At 39.0% G+C, this 24,693-nt stretch overlaps 2 protein-coding genes and 1 long non-coding RNA gene across 3 annotated transcripts; 2 read left to right on the top strand and 1 right to left on the bottom strand.

Annotated features, from left to right (window-relative positions):
- The first annotated feature begins 204 nt into the window (after positions 1-204).
- Positions 205-4,675, top strand: LOC137092095 (fructose-bisphosphate aldolase B-like). The gene is made up of 7 exons (XM_067456369.1): positions 205-453; positions 614-668; positions 2,384-2,544; positions 2,709-2,792; positions 2,878-3,052; positions 3,136-3,335; positions 4,154-4,675. The coding sequence occupies exons 1-7, from the start codon at positions 205-207 to the stop codon at positions 4,247-4,249; spliced, it is 1,020 nt and encodes a 339-aa protein (XP_067312470.1). The 3' UTR covers positions 4,250-4,675.
- On the bottom strand, positions 4,619-23,209 carry LOC137093158 (L-asparaginase-like). Its single transcript, XM_067457902.1, has 6 exons — positions 23,124-23,209; positions 22,913-23,008; positions 11,060-11,220; positions 9,955-10,038; positions 9,717-9,879; positions 4,619-4,885 (listed from the first exon to the last, which is right to left on the bottom strand). The coding sequence occupies exons 1-6, from the start codon at positions 23,169-23,171 to the stop codon at positions 4,796-4,798; spliced, it is 642 nt and encodes a 213-aa protein (XP_067314003.1). The 5' UTR covers positions 23,172-23,209; the 3' UTR covers positions 4,619-4,795.
- On the top strand, positions 17,214-19,619 carry LOC137092412 (uncharacterized). Its single transcript, XR_010908274.1, has 3 exons — positions 17,214-17,353; positions 18,016-18,083; positions 18,210-19,619. It is a non-coding gene; the product is annotated as an uncharacterized lncRNA (long non-coding RNA).
- Positions 23,210-24,693: the final 1,484 nt, after the last annotated feature.

Below are 24,693 nucleotides of genomic sequence, written 5' to 3' on the forward strand. Positions count from 1 at the left end.
TTTTATTGACCACAAATATTATCATTGATATTTGTCTGAGAGGGGCACTTTTGATTTATTTTGAAAAAGGGCTAGGGCTCGAGCACCCAAAGCTCCCCCTCTGCACGTGCCTGCCCTGTTCAGTCTCACACTTGGCACAGCACTTGCGTTAGTACTGAGCCTAGTAATGACCAACAGTTACAGAAATAATCTTAAAGACTTAAAATGATCAGAAAACAAAATGAATTTAGCCCTTTGGAAGATTCAGTTCGAAGGCCGGTAAGCGCCCTCTGGAGGAAGAACACTGAAGAGAACCGTCGTAGTTTCCGTGACCTGCTCTTCTCTGTAGACACCTCTATCTCTGAAAGTATTGGTGGTGTCATCTTTTTCCATGAAACTCTGTACCAGAAATCAGACAAAGGAGTTCTGTTTCCAAAAGTCATCAAGGACAAGGGCATCGTAGTTGGCATCAAGGTGAGATATTGGTGCATTTTTGAAGATATTTTCCTAGTTAAACATGTTTTTACTCATGATGTAGTTAATGAATGGTGTGCAAAGCTGCAAACGTAAGATCTTCTCACTAATGTTGGCAGTGATGTTATTAAATGAAAGTTTTGTGTTTTTGTGCACAAAGGTGGACAAAGGTACAGCCGGCTTGGCCGGTACAGATGGAGAGACAACCACGCAGGGTAACTTTTTTACTCAAATACTTCTTAACATGACAGTAATCTATCCTGACTTGTATCCATTTTAGAGGGGTCCTATATGCCCCTTAACAAAGTCTTGATTTGTTTTTGGGGTGTTCTAGAATATGCCTTCATGCTTGATTTATGCATTATTTTTCACACATTTTATATTATAGCCCCTCTTTCTCGAGTCTGGCTCAAACATGCCAATTTCAATTTAGCCCCTCCTTCCAAAAAACTAAATGTGCTGTGATTGGTTCGCTGTTCCAGTGTATTGTGATTGGCGCCACCTAGCATTTTTGGTAAATATCTTTCCCCTTCATAACTGCATAAGTTCTTCTCTAGTGTAAATATTGATGATGGTGTCCATTTCAAACCAATTTGAGCCTGATTCAGAGCCTGGCAGTGTTAACCAGGGCTGTACATTAATTTTGTTTGCACATAGCACTGGTGCTAGCGGTTAAATGTTTTGTAGTGCAGGTCAGCAGGATTGTAATGTACATTACATCTCATAAAACAACCACAAGTAGCACAGTTCATCGCTTAAACAGGCAAGATGACTGGCTGTACAGGACATGCAAAATGCAACCCTTAAAAATAAAAATTTCCAGACAAACATTTGGAAAATAACACATTATGCTTATATAGACCAATATCTCCGACTACAATCCATTCACAAATCAACCTCACAACAACATTACACTTAAGTAAAATTAAATTTAAAGAATACATACATTTTTTATTCATGAAGATTACATGGAAAATATGCCATGCATAGTGGACGATTCATGCCACCTTTTGGTAAACAAGCACTTTTCAAATGAAAATGGCATGAAATTACCATTATAACCAGTACCTGGCTGAAGAGCTCATTTGCCATAATTATTTACATTATTAAATTTCTATTATAGCAAACTTTAGTACTTTTATTGTTTTGAAGTATGATGGGAAGTACTGGAAAAGTCTCATGTCATTTGCATGAAGGGAATGTTTTTTCATTAAGCCCAGACCCACAAAGCCTAGAAATGTTAATTATTTAACTATACTGTGATTACTTAAAAATATAAAATCAATAAACAGTTTAATTATTAATACCAATAATGCAATAAATAATTTCAATAATACATTGAATGGCATTTGGATTTCCAAATGTATTTTTCATAAATCCAAATGTATTCATTGAAAAAAAAACATTTTCAATTCAAAGTGTGCAGAACTGATTTCATGGAAAGACTTTGCAGCCAGAGATTCACCAGTACGTTTTAGTGGGTTTTTTTTTTGTGTGTGTCATTTTATTATACATTATAGATACGGTGCTATCCACCATTTAATTGTATTTTTTGGAAAACTATGGTAATACAAACATTTATCGATCACAAAACCATGGGTCATTTTCCTAAGGAGCGGTGAACCATCTGTACAAAAGCAAGCTGTACAGAAAACAAGCTGTTCTCCATAAAATGTGCAGCACACAGATAAACGTTTGGGTTTGAATGTTCAGGAACAGTTTAAGTTTGTCAGCCTTAGGAGGGTCAAACAAATGAGGCGTGGCTTTGGGCAGCAATTCGCAGGGAGGGTGGGATCGTATGGTTTCGATGCCAGCAGGCTGAAGTTAGCATTTCCCAGATCACCAATAGCACCTTTAAGTTGAAAACGTTAAAAAGCATAATAGGACCCCTTTTAAAGGAAGGTATTTTTGCCTGATCTGTTTCACTCAGGATTGGATGGTCTGTCTGAACGCTGTGCCCAGTACAAGAAGGATGGTTGTGACTTTGCCAAGTGGCGCTGTGTACTTAAGATCTCTGAGAGCTGCCCCTCTGCTCTCGCAATTGCTGAAAATGCTAACGTTCTTGCCAGATATGCCAGCATTTGCCAACCGGTATGTCCAACAGAATGCGGCTGGCTCATGTGATCCTACTTATTGTTCATGAACAGCCTTTACATGACTGAACACTTGATAGCCAGCGTGCCATTTGTCTATTTTGTTTCTATAACTGGCTAGAAGATCTTTTCTTCTGATTAATTCTTCCTCAATTCCTTTAGAATGGTTTGGTTCCCATTGTAGAGCCTGAGATCCTCCCAGACGGAGATCATGACCTGCAACGGTGCCAGTACGCCACTGAGAAGGTAAGCGTCCTTCCAGAATAAACGATTAAAGCAGAGCAATGCAAAATTATCCATTGAAAATAACTCCCAACTAATTGCAACCAAGGTCCTGTCGGCTGTGTACAAGGCTCTCTCTGACCACCATGTGTATCTGGAGGGAACTCTGCTCAAACCAAACATGGTCACCGCTGGACACTCCTGCACCAAGAAGTACACCCCTCAGGAGGTTGCCATGGCAACAGTAACTGCTCTCAGACGCACTGTGCCAGCTGCTGTACCAGGTGTGTCAGTCAGCGCCAGGTCATTAGAGGAAGTCGTCCATTTAAGTGCTCTTCAATCCTTGAACATCTCTTCTGGTTCTCAGGCATCTGCTTCCTCTCTGGTGGTCAAAGTGAGGAGGAGGCCTCTCGGAATCTGAATGCCATGGATCAGCTTCCCCTGCACAGACCCTGGAAACTGAGCTTCTCTTATGGCTGTGCCCTCCAGGCCTCAGCTCTTGCTGCATGGAAGGGACAAGCAGCGAACAAGAAGGCTGCACAGGATGCCTTCGTCACACGTGCGAAGGTAACCAATGTCAAACTTAAAATACTGCATGTGGGAAATATCGTGCCTCATTAGCCGCTTTTCCGCTGTCCAGTGCGAGCCAGGGTTTTCAATGGGCCAGGCTGGGCAAATAGCCAGACCTGTAGCTTCACTAAAACCCTCCTGTAACACGCATCTCTGGAACAACATCACGCAAATCCATCGTTTCACCAACAAATGGAACGAATCAGAAAGATATCACTGGAAACTAGCGAAATTATCATTTCAACAAATTTCCCACCAAAAGTACACTCTCTCCAGTGACAACCCCAATAGTTATATTATCAGTCAGAGAAACAGCTTGTCTGCTTTCTGCAAGCAGTCGTATTTATTATATTTACTATAGGAATGGTAGCTATAGGAATATTTACTATAGAAATGGACTATAATTGTGCAGTCTTTTGCATCGCATATAAATATTACAGTGATCAGAATCACATCAGATTACAAACAGAAGTTATTAACACTCACTGCTGTCTGAAAATGAGTTGAGCTGAATGAAATTATCTGCAGTGCTGCTGTCTCAGATAAACAGATGAGCTTTGTTTTTAAACACACCTCAACACCGAGCTGGCCCACTTTGGACCAAGGTATCCTACAGGCCAAAAAACCCTGGCCATTGGCCCGGAAGAGGCCCGATCAAGCCCCTGAAGTGGCAGTGGAAACACGACTGGCCCTGGCACGCACTAGCACACCGCCTTTCGCCCAAAAGTAGAAACGCAGCTATCGTGTTGTCAGTTTATAGGTCTACCATATCAAATAAAGTGCCATATGTTCATGCTTCTTTGTTTCTTTTTCAGATTAATAGTCTTGCATCAAAAGGCGAATACAAACCCTCAGGCCAGGCTGACCAAGCATCGACACAGTCCCTCTTTACCGCCAGCTATGTCTACTAAACTCAACAACAAAAAACAGCAACTTGTTCTGGATAATACAAAATGTACATGCAAAGATACCAAAAGATATTAAAGATGATCTTACAACTAGGGGTTGCACAGTTCACTAGTCGACTTTAATGCTCTGCCATGACGCTTTAAGCTTGACATCGACTTGTCGCTGATTGCTCCTGTTTCCAACAAAATTACAAATAAGTAACTGTGCACAATTTTGTTCATTAATGATGTCATCAGCGACTAGTCGACATTGACTTGACTTTACTCAAATAAATGTCCACTTAAGAAACATCTGAAGTCGTTCAACCCCTACTGACCACTCAATGTGTACACTTAATTGTACAAGAAAGAATGTTCTACCAGACTCAAACAGACCCTGAATTAGTTTGAGCTTTATTGCATTTTAAATAAATGATACATTTTGTTTGAGTTGTTTTTTGTTTAATCATTAAGGGGGGATTGAACTGATTGTGCTTTTGCACCTGATGTCAACTGGTCCGACTTGAGTTTCTACACAGCAGACTGAAAAGAGATGCTGAAGGGTGAGTTTCAAATAGGAAGGTTGAAGAGCACCAATATGTCATGCAGGTTATTCTTTCTTGCTTCACTTGCTGCTGTCCTTCCCCAAATATCAGCAATCTGGTAGGGAAAAGACAAATTATACATGTTGGATGTTGACAGTCTTATGCTCTCTTTAAATTTTCTTTAAAAAATGTTTAAAAAAATGCTTTTAATCGGAGTGGTCCAATACCTTAGGACTATTGTTACACTTAATCTCGAAATACACAAACATTTTTACTGGATTCGAGGAGTTTATGTGGTTGTAATAAAAATAGTAGCACTCCCATCCCATCATTTGGACCAAAATAGGTATGAATGTGAAATAGAGTTGTCAAAAAAAGTAAACTCCACACACCACAAATGAAGACATGAGACATGCACATGCATACATGCACACCGAGGAATTCCCATTACAATTAATTGGGGGGGTCATATAACTGGGGCAAAGCTTTTTCTTTTTTTTTTTTAAATAAAAATCAATCACATTGCAGACTACAAATATGAAGAGGTTAGATTTTAACACGTTTACAATGCAGAACTTTGTCAATATACATAATAAAATATTTGTTGTTGGACATGTGCCATAAATAGATTTGTAAACCTACAACAAGTGTATTTGTATGATAGCATTTACTTTTAAAGTGACTATTGTAATGGGGTAGTCAAATATAATTAGTCTATTTTTATTTTTAGATGCATAATGAAGAAAAAAAACTGACTTCAGGACACAGAGGAACAGTTTGTTAGCTCCATATAGAGCTATAAAGCAATCTAGTGGCAGAAGTCAATATCATGTTATATGTTTTTTCCACAAGGGGTTGGCAGTGACACCCAGGGCCCTATTTTAACGAACTGAGTGCATGATCTGAAGTGCATGACGCAGGTGCACTTAGGACGTGTGTCCGAATACACTTCCGAGTACTGAATACACAACTAACACACGTTAGTTTAACGATGGGAAAAATGGTCTGTGTAGTCCAGGCATATGGTCCAGAAGGGTTGTACCTAGTCTCTTAATGAGTCATGGGTGTGTTTTGGGCATACCGTGCAATAACCCAATCAGAGTCTTATCACCCATTCCCTTTAAAAGCTAGTTGCGCAGTGCAGAGTGTATGTGTGGTGTGCACCGCGGCGCAAATAGGTGCATATTACTGCACATATAAGACACAAATACTGCACTTTTGACTGTAGACCAGAGGCCGGATTCACAAAAAATTCTTAAGAATAAATTTCTTCTTAACTGAGAATTTCTTCCTATTTTCTAACTTAAAGGGGTGATGAATTGAGAAATCTACTTTCGCTTGAGCTTTGATATATAAAAGGTCATGGTAATATAAGAATATCCTGTAAGTTACAGAGCTGAAAAAACATCCTTGTTAGTCAAAGAAAAGCTTCTATAGACACCAGGCCCAGAAAACGATCATGTGCTTCATCCTGACGTGATCGTGCGACGAAACAAGCCTCTACAGCAGGGGTCTTCAACTAAAATAGCTTGGGGTCCAGAAAAAAAACCTTCTCACCGGCCGAGGTCCGGACAGTTATATACCTAAAAACATGAATCGATGTCTTTTTGCCAGACTAAAGAAATCAGTGTAGATTAAAATGTCTTTATTGAACAAAATATAATATGTTCTCATATAGATAAAGTATGTCTTTTCATTTTTTTAAAGCAAACATAGGTAATCCTTCAAAAAATGTATTTAATTTTGAGGTTATTCTGTTTGCTTTGGTACAAAATATCTAATTCAACCAGTAGCCATGTCTGACAAAAATATGATGAATGAAAAAATGCCTTCATCTCTAAATCTGCACTGAAAATACATTAATTTCAACATTACTAGCAACTAAAGTGCTTTTTCTGCTGAACTGAGATAAACAGTAACAATCAATGAACACAAACCCTCCTGGTTAAAAAAACAAAACAGAAATCTCATAACATAATGTTATGTTCATTCACATGTATAGCCTACATTTAGTTAGGTAGAGGCTATCTTCAGCACTGCTCTCTCTGTGCTTCAAATTGCACTGGTAAAAAATCATTTGCAATATCATCCAGAAACACAAACAGGCAAAAATAAGGTGCCACCAGTGTTGGAAAAATGAAAAAGTCCACAAAATATTTTATCTCTTTATTTCAACTGTTCCTTTAAATCCAGAAAAACGTAAATAACCTCTCAAAAGGCTGAGCTGAGTTGAACTTAAAGATGGAATGGAAGCATAAACATTCCTTGTTCCAAAAAAATAAAATAATAATAATAATAAAAAAGTGAATATAGCTACATTGTCTGAACTTCAGTGCATGTGAGAAATTGGCTCATTTATTTTCTGCGTCCTTACCTCAGACTGCTGAGGATAAAGGGGTCTTTAAAATGTGTATGGCTGAATCAGAAATCGCCCCTATACCCTAAATAGGGCATTATTTGAGGGGACAGCCATTTGTAGTGGCGTGGACATGTCACAGTGGACATGTTTGAGTGTACTCACATGTTGCACCGCAATAACGAGTGTACAGCCGATGTACACACAACAGCTGTCCGACTTCACGCACTCGTTTTCATTCACTCCTTCAAGTGAACTGTAATAGTGGACTAACGTAGGGAATAGTGGATGAGGGTTAAGGGGCCAATTTCTGATTCAGCCTCTGTTTTGCGCGCCGCTTTCTTCAGTCTCTTCACTGCGCGTCTAAACATATAGTGAGCATAGTAACGTAGCCGCACACCGGACTGAAGCTCATGGGCGCGTCTCAGGATCTCACACTGGACGCTCACATACGCGCAAGCTCAGTTTTGAATCGACTTCTGACAGAAGAGCTGCACGATGTATTACATTTATATTATATTTCCCTCAAATCCTCCATGTACATACTGATTCCACCCTGTGCTACAAGAGATACACTCATCGTGAAGTTCTTCTGTCAGGAGTCGATTCAAAACTGAGCTCGCGCATAATGCGCGCGACATAGGAAATGCGCGACATAGGCAACACAGGAAAAACGGTTCTACTGAGCTGCCTGATATAAATGTGATTATTTATTTATTTATTTTAAATCGCATTAGGCATTTAGTTATTTCAGTGTGTCAAAAGGCTTCGCGGTCCGGATGGATGCATCTCGCGGTCCGGATCCGGACCGGAGTCCGCCAGTTGGCGACCCCTGCTCTACAGAATAATAAGCGCATGTAATTCAGTAGCCCCGCCCACCGACTCATCGGATCATGCTAGCCAGCAGCAATAAACATGTTGAAGAAGATAGCAAGATATTGTGGAAGAACAGTCGCTGCATATGCTTCCTTCGGATCCTAATATTAGGAACGTGTGATACTACATTTATTTTTAATATAGTTCGCTTTATTTCACTGCGGAAGAAACAGAATATAATCTTTTATAATCTTAGATTATATAATATAATCTTTCATTATATATATATATAAGCCAGTTCATACCACCTTTAAGTTCATACGGCAACGGTTGTCAAGGGCAACACAACAGAGGGGCGGGGTGAACAAAACTCATTATCATTTAAAGTTGTATGCACTGAAATGGCTTGGTGAAAACAGAGCTGTTTTTGTCCAGGTAAAATTAGTGTTTGCTTACAATACCAAGGAAAATTTTTAATTAAGTATATTACAAACTTTTCATTTAGACACTAAAGAATCACAAAAATGGCCTTATATGACCCCTTTAAAATAACATTTTTTTAGTCTGGTCTGCCTCAGGTCTAACGGCACTTGTCAATGTCAAAATTATTTAGATGGGCAGGGTTTACGTTCTCTTTTGGCTCGGGCAGTCTATATAGACGAGCGTGTCATTCTATATGCCAATGTGGGGACTCTTTCTGGTGAAATCACAAAACAAAATGCACACAAATGTGCCCATGCTCTTAATATGCAATCATTGATGAACATCTTTGATTTTAATGAAGAGGTAAACTTTATGTTGGTGGATTAGAACCTGTAACCTTCGACACAGTTTACAAAAATTCTACCACCAGACCACTAATGAACTCAATGTTTATGTTTAAATGTTTAATGAAAATATTATTTGCAAATAGTTCCAAAATGATTATATTCTGTTTCTTTATGCTTTATAAAAATAAACTATCGTCCATCCCGTCCCCAATGTTCAAGACATGGTTACGTCCTTTTCCTAATGTGCAACTTTGAACAGTTTTAACAAGCTTTTGCATGTTATGGAGTTGTTTTGTGTTTAAGTTAAAAGAATGTGAAGAATTAAATTAAATCATTGATAAAGTCTAGTAATTTAGAGTAGGGCTGCACAATGAATTGAATATCTAATCGTGATTATGATTACAGATGCCAAGAACATGTAATCATTCAAAGCTGCGATTACAAAAAAAAGCACTTATATTATTCTGCATACTTAAGAGGTGTTTAGAGCATGTTATGCTGTAAGAGGCGAATACTTCATTGTAGGGATTAACCCAGCATAATAGGAACTACCAGTCACAAAAGTGTACGCTGACAGGTAGAATGCATGCGAAATAGCACCCACCATTTTTAACAAGCCGTGCACACAGCCTACATGAACGGAAAAATGTGATATATGGGCCATCAAATGCTAAGGAGACAATACAATGCAACTTTGAGGGGAGCAAGTGAAACACGATTAAGTATTTCTGCTCAGCTAGTGACATTGGACATCAACCACATGGAAAACGCTAATAATAATTTTAGGGCCTTGGGTCATTTTGACCAGCAGGGGAAGGGGGTGCTATAGCTACAGGAGAGCATAAGCGTTAAATATTTGACATATTAGTTTAACAAGTCAGAATAGTAAAAAAAAAAAAAAGTTTTAAATTTAAACAAAAAAGAAATATTACAAAAAACAGATTATGCATTCATAATGTTCACACTATATACAGTATGTTAACAAAATTCTGTTTTTATTATACCTCTGGGGAAGCGCCACATTGAAGAAGTTTGGACACCATGAGTTCGTTCCTCTTCTCCACTGCTACATGTAAAGCAGTCTGTCCGTTGTAATCACGCTGGTTCATGTCTGTACCAGCCAAGTGCCATGCATAAACAAGCCTATAGTCTTTAGCCCGAACTGCCCTAAATATGAGAGAACAGTTGAATGCAAATGTCCACAGCAAACTGGCTATTTAATTTGTTGTTTGAAAGACTGACTTGATAAGGTCCATGGCCATTCGCACAGGATGTTGAGTTACTGTGGCTCCATGCTGTATCAAAAACTTGATCGTGTCATAGTGCCTGGCATATGTAAGGTAATGGTGTAAAATAATGAAATATAGGCTACTTAAAGGATTAGTTCACCCAAAAATGAAATTTATGTCATTAATGACTAACCCTAATGTCATTCCACACCCATAAGATCTCTGTTCTTCTTCTGAAGACATTTTAAGATATTTTATATTTAGTCCGAGAGCTTTTTTTGTTCCTTTATTGAAAGTGTATGGACACTACCAGGGGCGTGGGACTGGGGGGATAAAGGGTACTGAGTAACCAGGGCCCGAGGCAGGGGGGGGGGGGGGCCTTAGAAGTCAGTTTTCTATACATACACATACATGGTACGGGGGCCCAGCAAGATGGTTTGTACCCAGGGCCCAAAATTTGGTGCTACGCCCCTGGACACTACTATACTGTCCATGTCCAGAAAGGTAAACATCATCAAAGTAGTCCATATGTGACATCAGTTAGTTTAGAATCTCTTGAAGCTTCGAAAATAAATTTTGGTCCAAAAATAACAAAAACGACGACTTTATTCAGCATTGTCTTTTCTTCTGGGTTTGTTTTCAATCCTCAAATAAAGATTCAAACTGTTATGAATCAGCTTATTGATTCGTGATTCAGATCGTGCGTCAAACTGCCACGCTACTGAAATCACGTGACATTGGTGATACGAATTCTGAATCGATACGCTGATTCATAACCGTTCAAATCTTTATTTGAGGATTGAAAACAAACCTGGAAGAGAAATGCTGAATAAAATTCAGTTTTTCACAAGAGTTTTGTGGGGGTTTTTGGAGCAAAATGTATTTTCGATGCTTCAAGAGATTCTAATTAACTAACTGATGTCACATTTGGACTACTCTGATGATTTTTTTTATTACCTTTCAGGACATGGACAGTGTAGTGTGTGTGCACTTGCACACTATGCAAGTTACAGGTGTGTTACAGGTGTGGAACGACATTGGGGTGAGTCATTATTAATGACATAAATTTCATTTTTTGGTGAACTGACCCTTTAAATTAATTTATTCCAACCACTTACTTGTTTTTTATGGCAAGATGTAGAGGTGTGTAACCAAAACGGTTTGTTATTTGGTATGTTGCTCCAAGACCCAGTAATTGCAATACCATGGAAGTGTTCCCTATTTCACAAGCTCTGTGCATTGCAGTGTTGCCATCATAGTCTCTATCATCTATGTCCATCTAAAGAAAGCACGAGATAAAGCATAGACAGGGTTGAGGAGTGAACAAATACATGTAACTTGTTGCTCATTTAAGATATACAAAATTCAAGTAAATGTACTTCATTATATTTGGATTTTAAACAAATTAGTTACATCCAAAAAATATTTTAGATTACCAAAGTGATTACTTTGTCATTTATTTAAATTAAACATGAATGAATGAATGAATGAGGCATTTATATAGTGCTTAAAAATCTCACTGGAATGGATTTTTACAATTAATGCTAAAATAAATGTTTGAAAATGTGTTATGGTAGCCTGGATGCCAGCCGAATTTAGCCCCGCCCACAAAATGTTTAGGTCGGGCAGTTCGGTCTGGCCTCGATCTATAGGACAATTCACCATGACGTCACGTCACAACGGTAATAAACGTTCTCCCGGGTGGCAAAAGCCGAAGCGTTTCTATGGCATCGCTAGTAAATTGCTTGGGATTCAGACATAGTTAACATGATGATTGAGCCTTGAGGGACTGATTCATTAATTCAGGAGATAGCAATACATGAAATGCCTAACCTTGGTCTAGTAGATGTAGCGCTAGTCTACAAACAGTTACCATCATTTTTAAATGAGCCTCAGCCTACCATTGAGTAGTTATTTTAGTGACTGTTGCTGTTGTAGATGGTCTATTTCCCTGTTATCTAACTATTTACCAGTTCTCTGCTTTTCAACAAATCATTTGCACACATTTTTTTCTTTATTTTTTGTATCTGAAGCTATAGCAGCAACATTGAAAGCTCTGGTGTCTGTGTTTAACACGAAAGCTTGTGTGATCGCGGCCGGCTCGCGGTGCAAACAGTCGTGCCGTGTACCAGCTGATTTGATGCGATGATCAACTTAAATGACTCGTAGCATCTGCAATATCAATCAAAACTCGATGTTAAAATATGTTATATTTATCATTTTATATGGACCTAATCACTACACCTGTTAGCAGTCATAATGTAAACATCCATTATTGATATAAAATAGCCGAAATCACATGAACAATCACACAAAAACCTTATTCCATAGTTATTGTGTGTTTGTTAGCTTCTTAGTTCACGCGTAGAAATGTAGAACAGACTCGTTCTTCACAGAGCCAGAATGAGGAAATGTCCGAGACAGGGAGCGCGTCATGCAAGGGCGGTGTTGAGCAATATCAAAAGACTGACAGATCAGAGGGCGAATGAACGCCTGATGACTGATATCCGATGCATATCATTAAGAAGAGACACAGAGAGAGGTCTGCGCATGTTTTAACTCTTTTATATCAAATAATTCCGTGAGAAATGAATAGAAATGGTATTCTGTATGACGAAATATTTTGCAAACGTGATGTCAATATTTCTCCAAATATGAGGACTTTTGAATTAAGAGCTAAACTGAAAGCTGTTCTTTGCGATCTCTGTGAACACAAATGAGCCAGTGCAGACGAGAGAATGAAAGTGCGTCTGATAATCTATTCAAAATATCGTTCATAACGGATCGATAATAATGCACTCACCTGGTAGGCTATAAACCACGCGAGAGTTACCTTCCGTCCATGCGCCTGTAAATCGGTTTTATTTTATTATAAATAAAGGTTTAGTTGTTTCAAACTAATTATTTTATTTTTTTATACATTTCCACTTTGCGGAAGTCCCGCAAAATAATTGTATTTTCCCGCAACTCGCACACAATAATATCTTGCCGCCCGCATACGCATTCACCCATCAAATATGATCCTGTGCCGCACTCGGTTGTGCTGGGTCCCGCAGGAGTGCAGTTGCCTATTTGGAAAGAAACGTTAGGCTGTTAGAGCGGTCTTGCTACACATTAAATCTGTAAATTATTGAAAACAATAAACATACCCTTGCAAAAATTATACACTTTTACTGCAGTATTTTAAATAGTTTAAACTAATATATAAACTAAATAATTACATTTACAGCAATGAAATGCTCATTTTTATTACAATGCAAAATTCATTGAAGTTCATGCATCTATTTTCATGTTGATTAAAAAAAGTCTACTGACAATGTCTGACATGAACAACATTTCAACAATTACAAATATTAAAATACAAATATTACTTCTACATCACATGTCTTGAGTTTGTTTGAAGCTCGTTGGGCATTGAATGGAGTGCGTATGGTGATAGGCAACATGTCAAACGGGTCCGTTTATATTGCATGGTTTATGGAAGCAATGTTTCGGAGGTGTGAGACCAAGCGGCAACCTCCCACGATCTCTCTTGAAGCCAATACGGAAGTAATGTAAACTGCAATTCCTCAACTGGCCACTAGAGGCAGGCTCCAGAAGGGAGAAGAATCTCATTGAGCCCCATGTTAAAGTGCCCAACTTTACAGCAGAAAAAAACATGTTTACAGCCTGGTACAAATTGTGGTTTTTGCCTATACGGCTAATTTTGACCTTCATGACAACTGTGAGGGGGGTGAATTTTTTTCTAACTCATTCGTTTAGTTTATATAAAGCCTTAAAATTCGGCATAATTAAGGGCGTGGTTACAGGTGGATAGCCATTTATCCGCCATCTATAGTTATTGCGTCACCGTAGCTCCGCCCCCATCCCGCCTTTTTGCCCATTTTCTGTTATCCGGGAGTGACACGCGATGACTCGCTCACAAGATGGCAATGCCCAACTCGCCCCTACTTTAAAGGGTTACTTCAGCGATTAGCATATGGCTTTGTATCAGTAGAAACCCTGGAGTATATTCAAATGATTGTGCTTTCCCTCCTCATATCTCCCTGAGACAAGAGATTTATGCATTTTATTTCTGGAAAAATTCCTCCTATGATGCAAATTGATGATTTTTGCATCATAGGAGGAATGTTTGCCCAAAGGCTAAAGACTACAGCCAGCAGAAGGAGCCATTTCCGCATGTTTTGAATCCGCGCATGGGGGATGGAGATCACACTCAGCTTGCAGGGAGAGCTCAGCTCGCAGCTACAGGCACTCATTTAAACGGAGCTATGGTGAGCAATGTAAGTCTTTTAACTTCTCAAATTAATTTCTATGAAAGTTAAGCTTGCAAAGGCATGAACTGAAACGCGCCAGACTGAACTCGCGTTGTGAATGTATGCCGCGAGTGTAGTCGTGATTACCTCAGCTCTCATCACTCGTGCAGTTAGTGCTCAGTGCTGTGATACTCGCGCGGTGACTCACTCATTATATTGAACAGACACGTTCAGTTTTTAATTGTAGTGTCTTCTCTAACTCAGTCACAGTAATCAAGTTGGTGGCGTTGGGAATGGCCTCACAGGGCAGCGAAACATTCAGGGAATTGTAGTCTTTCATCCCCATGGGACAAAAATACTTTTTCTGTCTTTTCTCAGTCTAGAAGACACCAAATTCAAAAATAATTTCACATTTCTACTGCATTGATGACCCAGTTTAAATACAGATTCATCTTCCCAGCGCTGAAGTACCCCTTTAAGCTTCAGAACGGCTTATCAGAATCCTATGGGTGACGTCATGGATACTACGTCCATATTTTTTTACAGTCTATGTGTGAGACCCAGGCGCTCAGCGCTCATTAACCCCGGCGAGAGCAGCCTTCCTTCTGACTGCCGCTGCCTGGCAGAAGCCCCTCCCATGACGCAAATTCGCGTCTTTTGTGTTGTGAATGTCACACGTGAATAAAGCAAATGGACTCAAAATGTTCACGCGTCCAACTTTGCGCGAATAGCTATTTATTCGCGTCACTCGCGTCTGGTGTGAACGCTGCATAACTTATGTGTGCTAAACCGGAACTGAGATACCGTCAACCGGAAGTATCGAGTGTCATGGCGACGCCCACTAAGACTGACAGGAAAGTTGTGGATAATAATAATAATAATAGATTTTATTTATAATGCACTTTTCATTCCGAAGAATCTCAAAGTGCAACAAAGGGAAAAAAAATAACAAAAAAACAAGTAAAAATATAGAATACTACAAACAATCAACCAACACAGAAAACAGAACAGAAACAGAGCTGATGGTGAACAGAAACAGAGCTGATGGTGAACAGAAACAGAGCTGATGGTGAACAGAAACAGAGCTGATGGTGAACAGAAACAGAGCTGATGGTGAACAGAAACAGAGCTGATGGTGAACAGAAAACAGCTGATGGTGGTAGTCTCTGCTAGCTCCGCAGCACACTGTGGTCCACTCCATGTTTTAAATTTCTCCTAGCGGCAGTGTCCTGATGATGTTGTCGAGGCATGACAGCTGAAGACCAGATGATGGGTCTTTATGACAATTCAGACGATAGGGACCACCGCAGCACCATGCAGGAGGCAGAACATTTTTCCGGGCACTTCTGTGGACACACCAGGGTCCGCGCAGAAGTCCAAGCCGCTCCACGGCCGCAATGCAAGACGGAACAGCGGCGCAGCCGAGAAGCGGAACATCCCAACATCATGCCGGACGCCGATGACGCTGGCCCGGATGACGCTAGCCCGTTGCAAACTTCAGCCACCAAGCAGCTCAAGCCTGAGGGAGACCACCAGTGAGCAGCCGCGGCGAGCAACATCAAATGTCCTTCAAACCAGAACCAACCGCGGCAATTTAAACATAAACATCAGAGAAGCGGTGGAAAACGGCGAAGCGACGAACAAAGTCCTCTCAGTGACTGCCAGCAATCAACAACAGTCCCAATTGTAGCTCTGACTGTTAGGCTAGTCACAAACATAATAAAATAAAATAAAATAAAATAAAAATCTAATAGTACAGTAACATGATTTGTGGGTGGAGAAGCGGCGAACAGACAACGCCAGCGTCCTCTCCCCCACGCTGCCTAGCAACCAATTGTATATATATATATATATATATATATATATATATATATATATATATATATATATATATATATATATATACACACACAGAGGTCCTTCTCAAAAAATTAGCATATTGTGATAAAGGTCATTATTTTCCTTAATGTAATGATAAAAATTAAACTTTCATATATTTTAGATTCATTGCACACCAACTGAAATATTTCTGATCTTTTATTGTTTTAATACTGATGATTTTGGCATACAGCTCATGAAAACCCAAAATTCCTGGCTCAAAAAATTAGCATATCATGAAAAGGTTCTCTAAACGAGCTATTAACCTAATCATCTGAATCAACTAATTAACTCTAAACACCTGCAAAAGATTCCTGAGGCTTTTAAAAACTCCCAGCCTGGTTCATTACTCACAACCGCAATCATGGGTAAGACTGCTGACCTGACTGCTGTCCAGAAGGCCATCATTGACACCCTCAAGCGAGAGGGTAAGACACAGAAAGAAATATCTGAACAAATAGGCTGTTCCCAGAGTGCTGTATCAAGGCACCTCAGTGGGAAGTCTGTGGGAAGGAAAAAGTGTGGCAAAAAACGCTGCACAGCGAGAAGAGGTGACCGGACCCTGAGGAAGATTGTGGAGAACACTGTTAAATGTTTCTGTTAATTTACACCCAAATTTCAACATGATTAACCTGTTATTTTTAATAACTGCGCCTTACTGTTAATTTTAGGAAATATGTGTTAAATAACATCTCATTTTTGTTATTTAACACCTCATTGTTAAATAACACCTAATTTTTGTTATTTAACCGCAAAATCGAAAATTCAAGCAAAGATGTTGGTTTGGAGATGCCGATATGCAATTTTATGCTTAGGCTATAGTTAAATAAAAGTTATTTATCTAACTTAGGCTATTTATCAGTGGAGAAGTAGCCATTTATGTCGTTTTTTAGGTTGCTAAACAACGACTGATTCAGTCAATAGTCAACGGTACAATCCATTACTAACGTAGGTGTAAGCCTTTTATTACAGGATTTTACGCGAGACGCCCTGTACATTTATAGTTGATTAACTGCGCTTCGTGTGTGTGTGTGTGACTTGTTCTTTCTGAACATGGTGTAAATATTCGCATGACGCGCGCAGCACGCTGGCAGGCGCCTGTTTTGGCCTATTTTTTTACGGTCTATGGTTTTGGCGCCGCTATATGAAATAACATGTTCATACAGTATTTTTTCATTCTGGAAGGAGCATAGAAGGCGCAATTTGAACCTGCAGCGAACACGGAGATCCATGTCGAAAGATCGCGGTGGTTACATCGACCAGAATCACAATAATACGGTGAGATTAAAGAGTTTCTTAAAAGTCATGCATAGTTTTAATATATATATTGGTGATGTTGATGTATACTAAAAACGCCACGGACTTAAACCACATGAAATTATAAATGTAACGTTAGCTAATGAGCCAATGTGATTCAAGCTAGCAACGTTTCGATAGTTTGTCAATTAATGTTTAGAAACATACATCAATGGACGTTCAAATAAGTAAGATCCAAATCTATAAACATATGGCCTGGACTTTTAAATAGCATTCCCGTGGTCAAGTTTGTTTGAAATTCGTTGGCATGTGCACGTCTGGTTAAAGCAGATTCATCCTGAAAATCAAACTGCTGACACAAATCTATTTACTGATAGCTGTTTACGATGCTAGATAGTTAGTCTAAGAATGTATTTGATGAATTCATGTCAGCGGCTCATCTTTTGATGGATTATAGCTGTTTGGGCTACAGACATGCTGGTGTGACTATTTTATGTGTAACGTAGGCTTTAGCTTATCAATGAGGTAAATCTAGCAAAAACAGCTAGTGCATTGTCTAGCTATGTGAACAGCTATTATCTTTTAATTCTATTGACATATTGTACCATATTTTGTGTTGTTGTTTTTGCTGTTTTGATTATCATTGAGTTGTAGATCAGTGTTTACATTTGTTTGTTTTTTAGTTACAGATGTAAATGTAGAGTAACCATCCCATATCCGTCCATCCCTGATCTTTTTTGATTTGAAAATGGTGAGTAACACTTTGTGTCTAAAATTAGCTTTTGTTAGGTCAAGCCATGTGATATAATTTTGGATAAAAAATGTGAAATTATGGAACTCATATCTCTCTATCTCTCTCTCTCTCTCTCTCATACAGACCCGAGACTTTGCAAAGGATCCTCATTGTCTGGTTTGAGAAAATGGTTCTTGTCTAAGCAGTGACAGTGTTTTTATTTTTTATTGCTCTTTATTAAATGAGCACTCCACCGTTTTTAGAAATAGGGCTTATTCAACTTCTTTCCTACATTTAGATATGTGGGCAAATGCATTTTTGTCTCACTGCATGCATTGTTCTTGTTTCTTGTGGCCTGCGTATTCACAACGAGTACAAATAGCGATGCAGATTAAAACTAGGCGATTTCCTAGGCAGATATATCACTGCTCTCATCCTCACGTCCTTTGGCTGTTGAGTGATGGCAGTGTGTTGTGTGATATAGGGATGGCGAAAACGGAAAAAAAAATTTGACCAACCACCGAGCCTCATTAGCCGGTTGAAACCGGTTAACCGATTAGTTTAAAATATAACAGCCGAAATATTTGAAATAACAGCCGCGAGCCGCGCCTGCAATTTCGCAACTCTGTCGCATTTCTCTATGATCTCTCTGCCGCTCTGCCTCCCGCTCTCACACACACTGTCCCGGCACCACCGCCTCCCTTCCACTCACGTCACTTTTTTTTAAATCCTCTACAGCGCGAAACATGAGTCCCACAAACCTGGCACCGAGGAGCTTGTTTGTAATTGAAACAAATGGCTCCTCAGTTTTCGGAATGGTTTGGGTACAAGGCGATTGCGTTGAAAATAAAGGCATTTGTCTAGTGTTAGAAGTTCATTTGAAACATTGCCGCGGCTCACTTAAGAAAATGACAGCTCCGAAGAGACGCCGCTTTAGTTTGAGGTAGTGCTAACAATAATAAAGAAAGACGATCAACACCTTATGTATTACCACTGAAATGTAGATGTAATATATTTCCAAATGTAAGCCCATCTTATGCGGAATGACGCTTCATACTGTCGTCTGCCCTGGCTCTAACCTCGAGTGTTAGCCTGTTTACTTTTGGCAAACCTTGAGAGCACGCAAACCCAAACGCTGTGACCTCGTGCCAAATGTTTTTTATTGGTCTATAAAGTACAAACAGACGAGTTATGAAAAATTGAGTGTGAGGGATTTGTTCACTTCACAGAAACAGATTTTGGAATGAGATGGCTAACTGTAGTAGCATTTAGTCCACTGTCTTAGCCTAATTTAGAGATCACTTTTTTTTTAACCGACAACTTTGATCGGTTAACGTTGATACGGTCAACCATCGATCAAACGGTCATCGGTTAACATCCCTAGTGTGATATCTCTGCTTCGCCTGTGCTTCCCCATAAAATAGTCCCAAGTCAATATCTGCCTATAAATCGGCTAGTCTTAATCTGTATCGCTATTTGTATTTGTTGTGAATATCAAGTAACTTTTACTCGAGACGTTAGAGAAGCTAGTGGCGACCCTGCCAAACTGAAACAATGCATGCACTGAGACAAAAATGCATTTGTCCACATATCTAAATGAAGGAAAGAAGTTGAATAAGCCCTATTTCTAAAAATGGTGGATTTTTCCTTTAATTGTTGAATGTATTCATACATGATGAACTTTAGTGGTTTAGGTAACACTAAGTGTTGAGGTTCAGTATTTTGTTATAATGAACAATGTATTTGGTTTAAAAATATATGTGCTACTTTTTAAGCCACGAACTTGAGAAAATGAGATTTGTTTGTGATTAATCTTAGCCTATGTGTAACATTTGATGTGACCAGGAGTCAGCGTATATCCTTGGTTTGAGCCTTTTTAGCTGAATTTTAGCAGTTCAGGGAACATTAAAGGTGCACAATGCAACTTTCCGTCCACTGGAGGGCGCCTATTCTAAACAAAGGCGGTGTTTGATGACGCCAAGTTTGAGCGCAGTATCTTGGGACATGTGGTCTTCACCTCACAGCCGGTGGAAAATAGGACTCGGGCAGAAATCACGTTCATGGATGCGATTATTAATGTTACTGTAGTGTAAAGCAGATCAGGACCGAGTGTTGTGGAGCTGAGCACGGCCGCTGTAGCGACTGTTATACAAACACACAGCTCGCGAGTACGGGGACTTTTATTATGACGGGACGGGACACAGTCGGGCGCGCGCAATTCTGCTTTTTCTGGTCCTGATTATAAGGTAAAGCAACTCTGTTTATCATATTAGATACATTTAAGTGTGTTTAAAATGATATGACGTTACTCTTTGTGTTCGCTCGGCGCTGCTGTGACATGTTCACACTGCTAAGAGAAAAGCGCTTCTGCAGAATAAAACCGAGGGTAAAGCAGATATGACGCGATTTACAGGCGACTCGCTCAAACGCAATGCTGAAACATCCCGGGTCCTTAGTTAAAATAGCAAATTTCTCACAATTTACAAATAGTTGGAAACATTTGGGATATTGTAAGTACTCAACTGAACAAAATATATAACACTGGCCTAGTGGATTTTGGATTTTTTACTACTAAAATACTACATAGTGCACCTTTAAATGTTGAAGTTTAGGGCCTTATCTTGCACTGACTTAGCGCAAAATTCAAGTGTCTTTGCTAGACACAGTTGCTATTTTCCATCAGCAATGAATATGATATGTATATTTCTGTGATTGGTCTGATCCATGTGTGCCTACATTTGTAAGGATTTACCTTTCAGTGTTTGTTTGTATTACAATAAAAAAAACGTTAATTTCAACACAGAATTATTCGGGGGTTTTTTTTCACTTTTTTTCCACTAAGTGTTATCTGATGGATTATGCCTATTCTTGTATTAACTCAAGTTAGAATATGTCTATAACAATCAGTACACGTTATATACTAACCCTAATTAACAATATTTAATGGAAACAAAATTTTATATTGTGATTAAATATTTTAAATATTTTATAAAATTAAATATTTCTGTTATTTAACAGGAAAATAATGGTAACACTGCTGCCAGTTGTTTCCTGTTTTTTCTGTGATTCACAGTAAATTCCTGTTGAAAAACATTACGGGGAGTGCGCTGTAAAAAAACATTAACATGAATTAACTGTTTAAATAACAGGAAAATAATGGTAACCCTGCTGCCAGTAATTTCCTGTTATTTAACAGGGAAATAATTAACAGTGAAGGACCGATTCCAGACCTTGGGGGACCTGTGGAAGCAGTGGACTGAGTCTGGAGTAGAAACATCCAGAGTCACCGTGCACAGGCGTGTGCAGGAAATGGGCTAGAGGTGTCACATTCCCCAGGTCAAGCCACTTTGGGCTACAGAGAAGCAGCACTGGACTGTTGCTCAGTGGTCCAAAGTACTTTTTTCGGATGAAAGCAAATTTTGCATGTCATTCGGAAATCAAGGTGCCAGAGTCTGGAGGAAGACTGGGGAGAAGGAAATGCCAAATGCCATTAAGAAATGCCTGAAGTCCAGTGTCAAGTACCCACAGTCAGTGATGGTCTGGGGTGCCATGTCAGCTGCTGGTGTTGGTCCACTGTGTTTTATCAAGGGCAGGGAATCAAGATTTCGTTTTTCAGCCCGACCCGGCACCTGCTGACAGTGCCAAAACCACTGGTAAATGGTTTACTGACCATGGTATTACTGTGCTCAACTGGTCTGCCAACTCTCCTGACCTGAACCTCATAGAGAATCTGTGGGATATTGTGAAGAGAAAGTTGAGAAACGCAAGACCCAACACTCTGGATGAGCTTAAGTCTGCTATCGAAGCATCCTGGGCCTCCATAACACCTCAGCAGTGCCACAGGCTGATCGCCTCCATGCCACGCCAAACTGAAGCAGTCATTTCTGCAAAAGGATTCCCGACCAAGTATTGAGTGCATAACTGAACGTAATTATTTGAAGGTTGACTTTTTTTGTATTAAAAACACTTTTCTTTTATTGGTCGGATGAAATATGCTTTTTTTTGTTGAGAATTTTGGGTTTTCATGAGCTGTATGCCAAAATCATCAGTATTAAAACAATAAAAGACCTGAAATATTTCAGTTGGTGTGCAATAATATAAAATATATAATAATTTTAGTTATTTTTGGGATGAAAGTATCCACTAAAACTGCTGTCAAAATGTATCAGATAAATACTTTCAACTTTTATTTTGCATAAATCTGTTAATCAACCTCACTCCTGATCAAAACTACTAGGCCTAAATGTTTTCAAAAAATCTAGGATGATGTCGCTGATTTGGGGAAAAAACACACTCAAAATGACTATGTTCAATATAAAAAGTGATAGATAGATTTTTACTTTGTGAAAGAATGTAAATGCAGCATCAGAATAAAAACAATTCTCCCTCATTTATATGCTGTTATACTGTAAAATGTTATATATTTTACCTCTTCCCAACATGGATGCAGCATCGTTCTGGCTTCTTGAGCATGTTTTGTTTCGAAAAATATTTTTGTTTAAAATAATATGCAGAGGAAAACCAAGTCCAACGTTTGGTGGTCCTTTCGTGTTAGATGCCTTATTAGTATCCCAAAGCATTCTAACGTTTTTAAACGGGTGTAATTAACGACATACATTGCAAATTACCTTTTAAAGCATGTATTTTGTAATTTGTTGTGAAATACATATTAAAAGTAACCTTCCCAAACCTGAGCATGGTAGCCTAGAAATCTAGACGCACCCTGCGGCAGCAAATTTAATCTGCCCGCACATCTGCCAAACATCTCGATGTGGGTCTGGCTTGTCAGGCTATGAGCATGGATTAAGAATTTTAAAACTGGTCATATGAAAGAGAAGAGATCTTACATGCTTGAGAATCTCCTGTAAAGACAGATAGTCGTTGTTCTCTACGCATCTGCCTGCAAAAGAGGGCAGCAGCCGTTGATGAAGTGCTTCGACGTCCTGGGTAAAAGGTAAAAGCATGCAATCGGACGTTACTTCATTAATCCAAGGAATTTTGATGCGTTCATCTCAATAAACGAATAGAAAGCAGAGGATAGCAAACTTGTAAGCTCACTTCGGGTGACTTGTTTGAAAGCCAGGGGAATCTGAGCACATCGCCCATGCGCCGGAGGAACCCCCGGCCTCGCAGTTTAGGTTCACATTTCGACAATGGAAGAAACAACGGATCGTATGGTTCATCTTCTGCTTCCTCAACTAGTAACGTTATACGTCAAACGAAGTTTTAGATTAAAACAGATTTTAATAAACAACAACATGGCTTAAAAATGGCTTTTTATATTAAAAAGTGTGATATAAATCTGTACTTACGGTACATGTTTGGTGACCTCGAGTGTTGATGACGTTAAATGGCCGTTATTGTCGGTTTCATCGAACGCACGCGCGTTGCTACGGTTACGCGCCTGGCCCGAAGTTAACTTCCGGTCTGTGTCTGTTTGTATGGCGCACTCAGTAGAAATACATTTTAAAGTACTATTCTTGGTTAACATGATATAAATATTAAAAATCAAGCAGAGAGCACATGACACAAGTTTCCCAACATTATTCTTATATTATGAAACAAAGAAACATGTTATGCCGACGCATTGCATAATTGAAAGGCGAGTGCGCATGCATTTATATAGGCTACTGTGAACCCACCGGTAAAATGATGTTCGTTCAAATCCAGCTCAGACATGACATAAATCTGTAGCTTACTATACTTGTTGTAGCCATTAAACAATGTTTTTTTTTTTCTTCATATTTATGTTTAAATATTATAATATTATTTTTAGATTTCATCTGATTATGATAGGCTATAAGTGCAAAGATGCGAGTGGGTCAGAAATGATTTTGGTGGTTATATTTAGTTTAATATTAAGTTTTGTTTTGTAAAAAGCCTTTCTTTCGTTTTGTACAAATTGTCTCTTAATTTTAATAAAGGGTTCTTCGGTTAATTGCATGTATTTAATTAATAAGAAATAAATAAGTAGACTAGGTCGCGGAAGCAATCGCTTTCATCATGAACCGAAGCGCGTCTCCAACTGAAACTCGGCAGGCTTGCCTCAGACATGAGGAATATGTAGCCTAATATGTGTAGAAACGAAAAGATTTAAATAAGCACATGGTGCAGTGTTCAGAACTCACGGTAAACAACCAGCGTTATACAGATGATCACGGCGATGGGCATGAGCGGGATGTTAAAGTTTAAGGGAATTTTGTTTTGTTTTTTACCTTCTACTGAATATGATCGGGTGCAAGCACATTTTAAACAGCACTTATTCACACACGTAATTTTGTGAATAAGTAATTTTGTCGTTTTCTCTAATGATTTCAAAAACATCTTGTAGTGCTTACCTGCTTGTAGTTATCAGTATACTGTTATATTCTATTAAATGGCTTTGTCATTTCACACTGTGGCCAATTTAAAGTTACCAACTAAATGAGACATACTGAGTTTATAATTAAATTTATTAATTGCGTTTAATTATTGCATCTAAAGATTTTTCACGTGAATAAAGGCAAATAGATTTGCACACTTTGCTTAATCCCTGGTGAGGTCTAGTCTGTTAAACTTGTCAGAAGTTCTCGTTTCTAATCTGCCCTCGTGGTCTATTTTTTCTCTCATCAAAACCGAATACCATCAG

This window comes from Pseudorasbora parva, chromosome 11 (genome assembly GCF_024679245.1).
Source record: "Pseudorasbora parva isolate DD20220531a chromosome 11, ASM2467924v1, whole genome shotgun sequence".
In the NCBI taxonomy this organism is placed as follows: Eukaryota; Metazoa; Chordata; class Actinopteri; order Cypriniformes; family Gobionidae; genus Pseudorasbora; species Pseudorasbora parva.

Bases quoted from the DNA above. Each gene is read 5' to 3' on its own strand.
- LOC137093158 (XM_067457902.1), bottom strand. From the start codon at position 23,171: ATGGGCGATGTGCTCAGATTCCCCTGGCTTTCAAACAAGTCACCCGAA. The intron at 23,009-23,123 runs GTGAGCTTACAA...CCTTTTACCCAG, and splicing joins TTTCAAACAAGTCACCCGAA to GACGTCGAAGCACTTCATCA. The intron at 4,886-9,716 runs GTATAATAAAAA...TTTCCCTACCAG, and splicing joins AATGTGGCGCTTCCCCAGAG to ATTGCTGATATTTGGGGAAG.
- LOC137092095 (XM_067456369.1), top strand. From the start codon at position 205: ATGATCAGAAAACAAAATGAATTTAGCCCTTTGGAAGATTCAGTTCGA. The intron at 454-613 runs GTGAGATATTGG...TTGTGCACAAAG, and splicing joins GCATCGTAGTTGGCATCAAG to GTGGACAAAGGTACAGCCGG. The intron at 669-2,383 runs GTAACTTTTTTA...TGTTTCACTCAG, and splicing joins TGGAGAGACAACCACGCAGG to GATTGGATGGTCTGTCTGAA.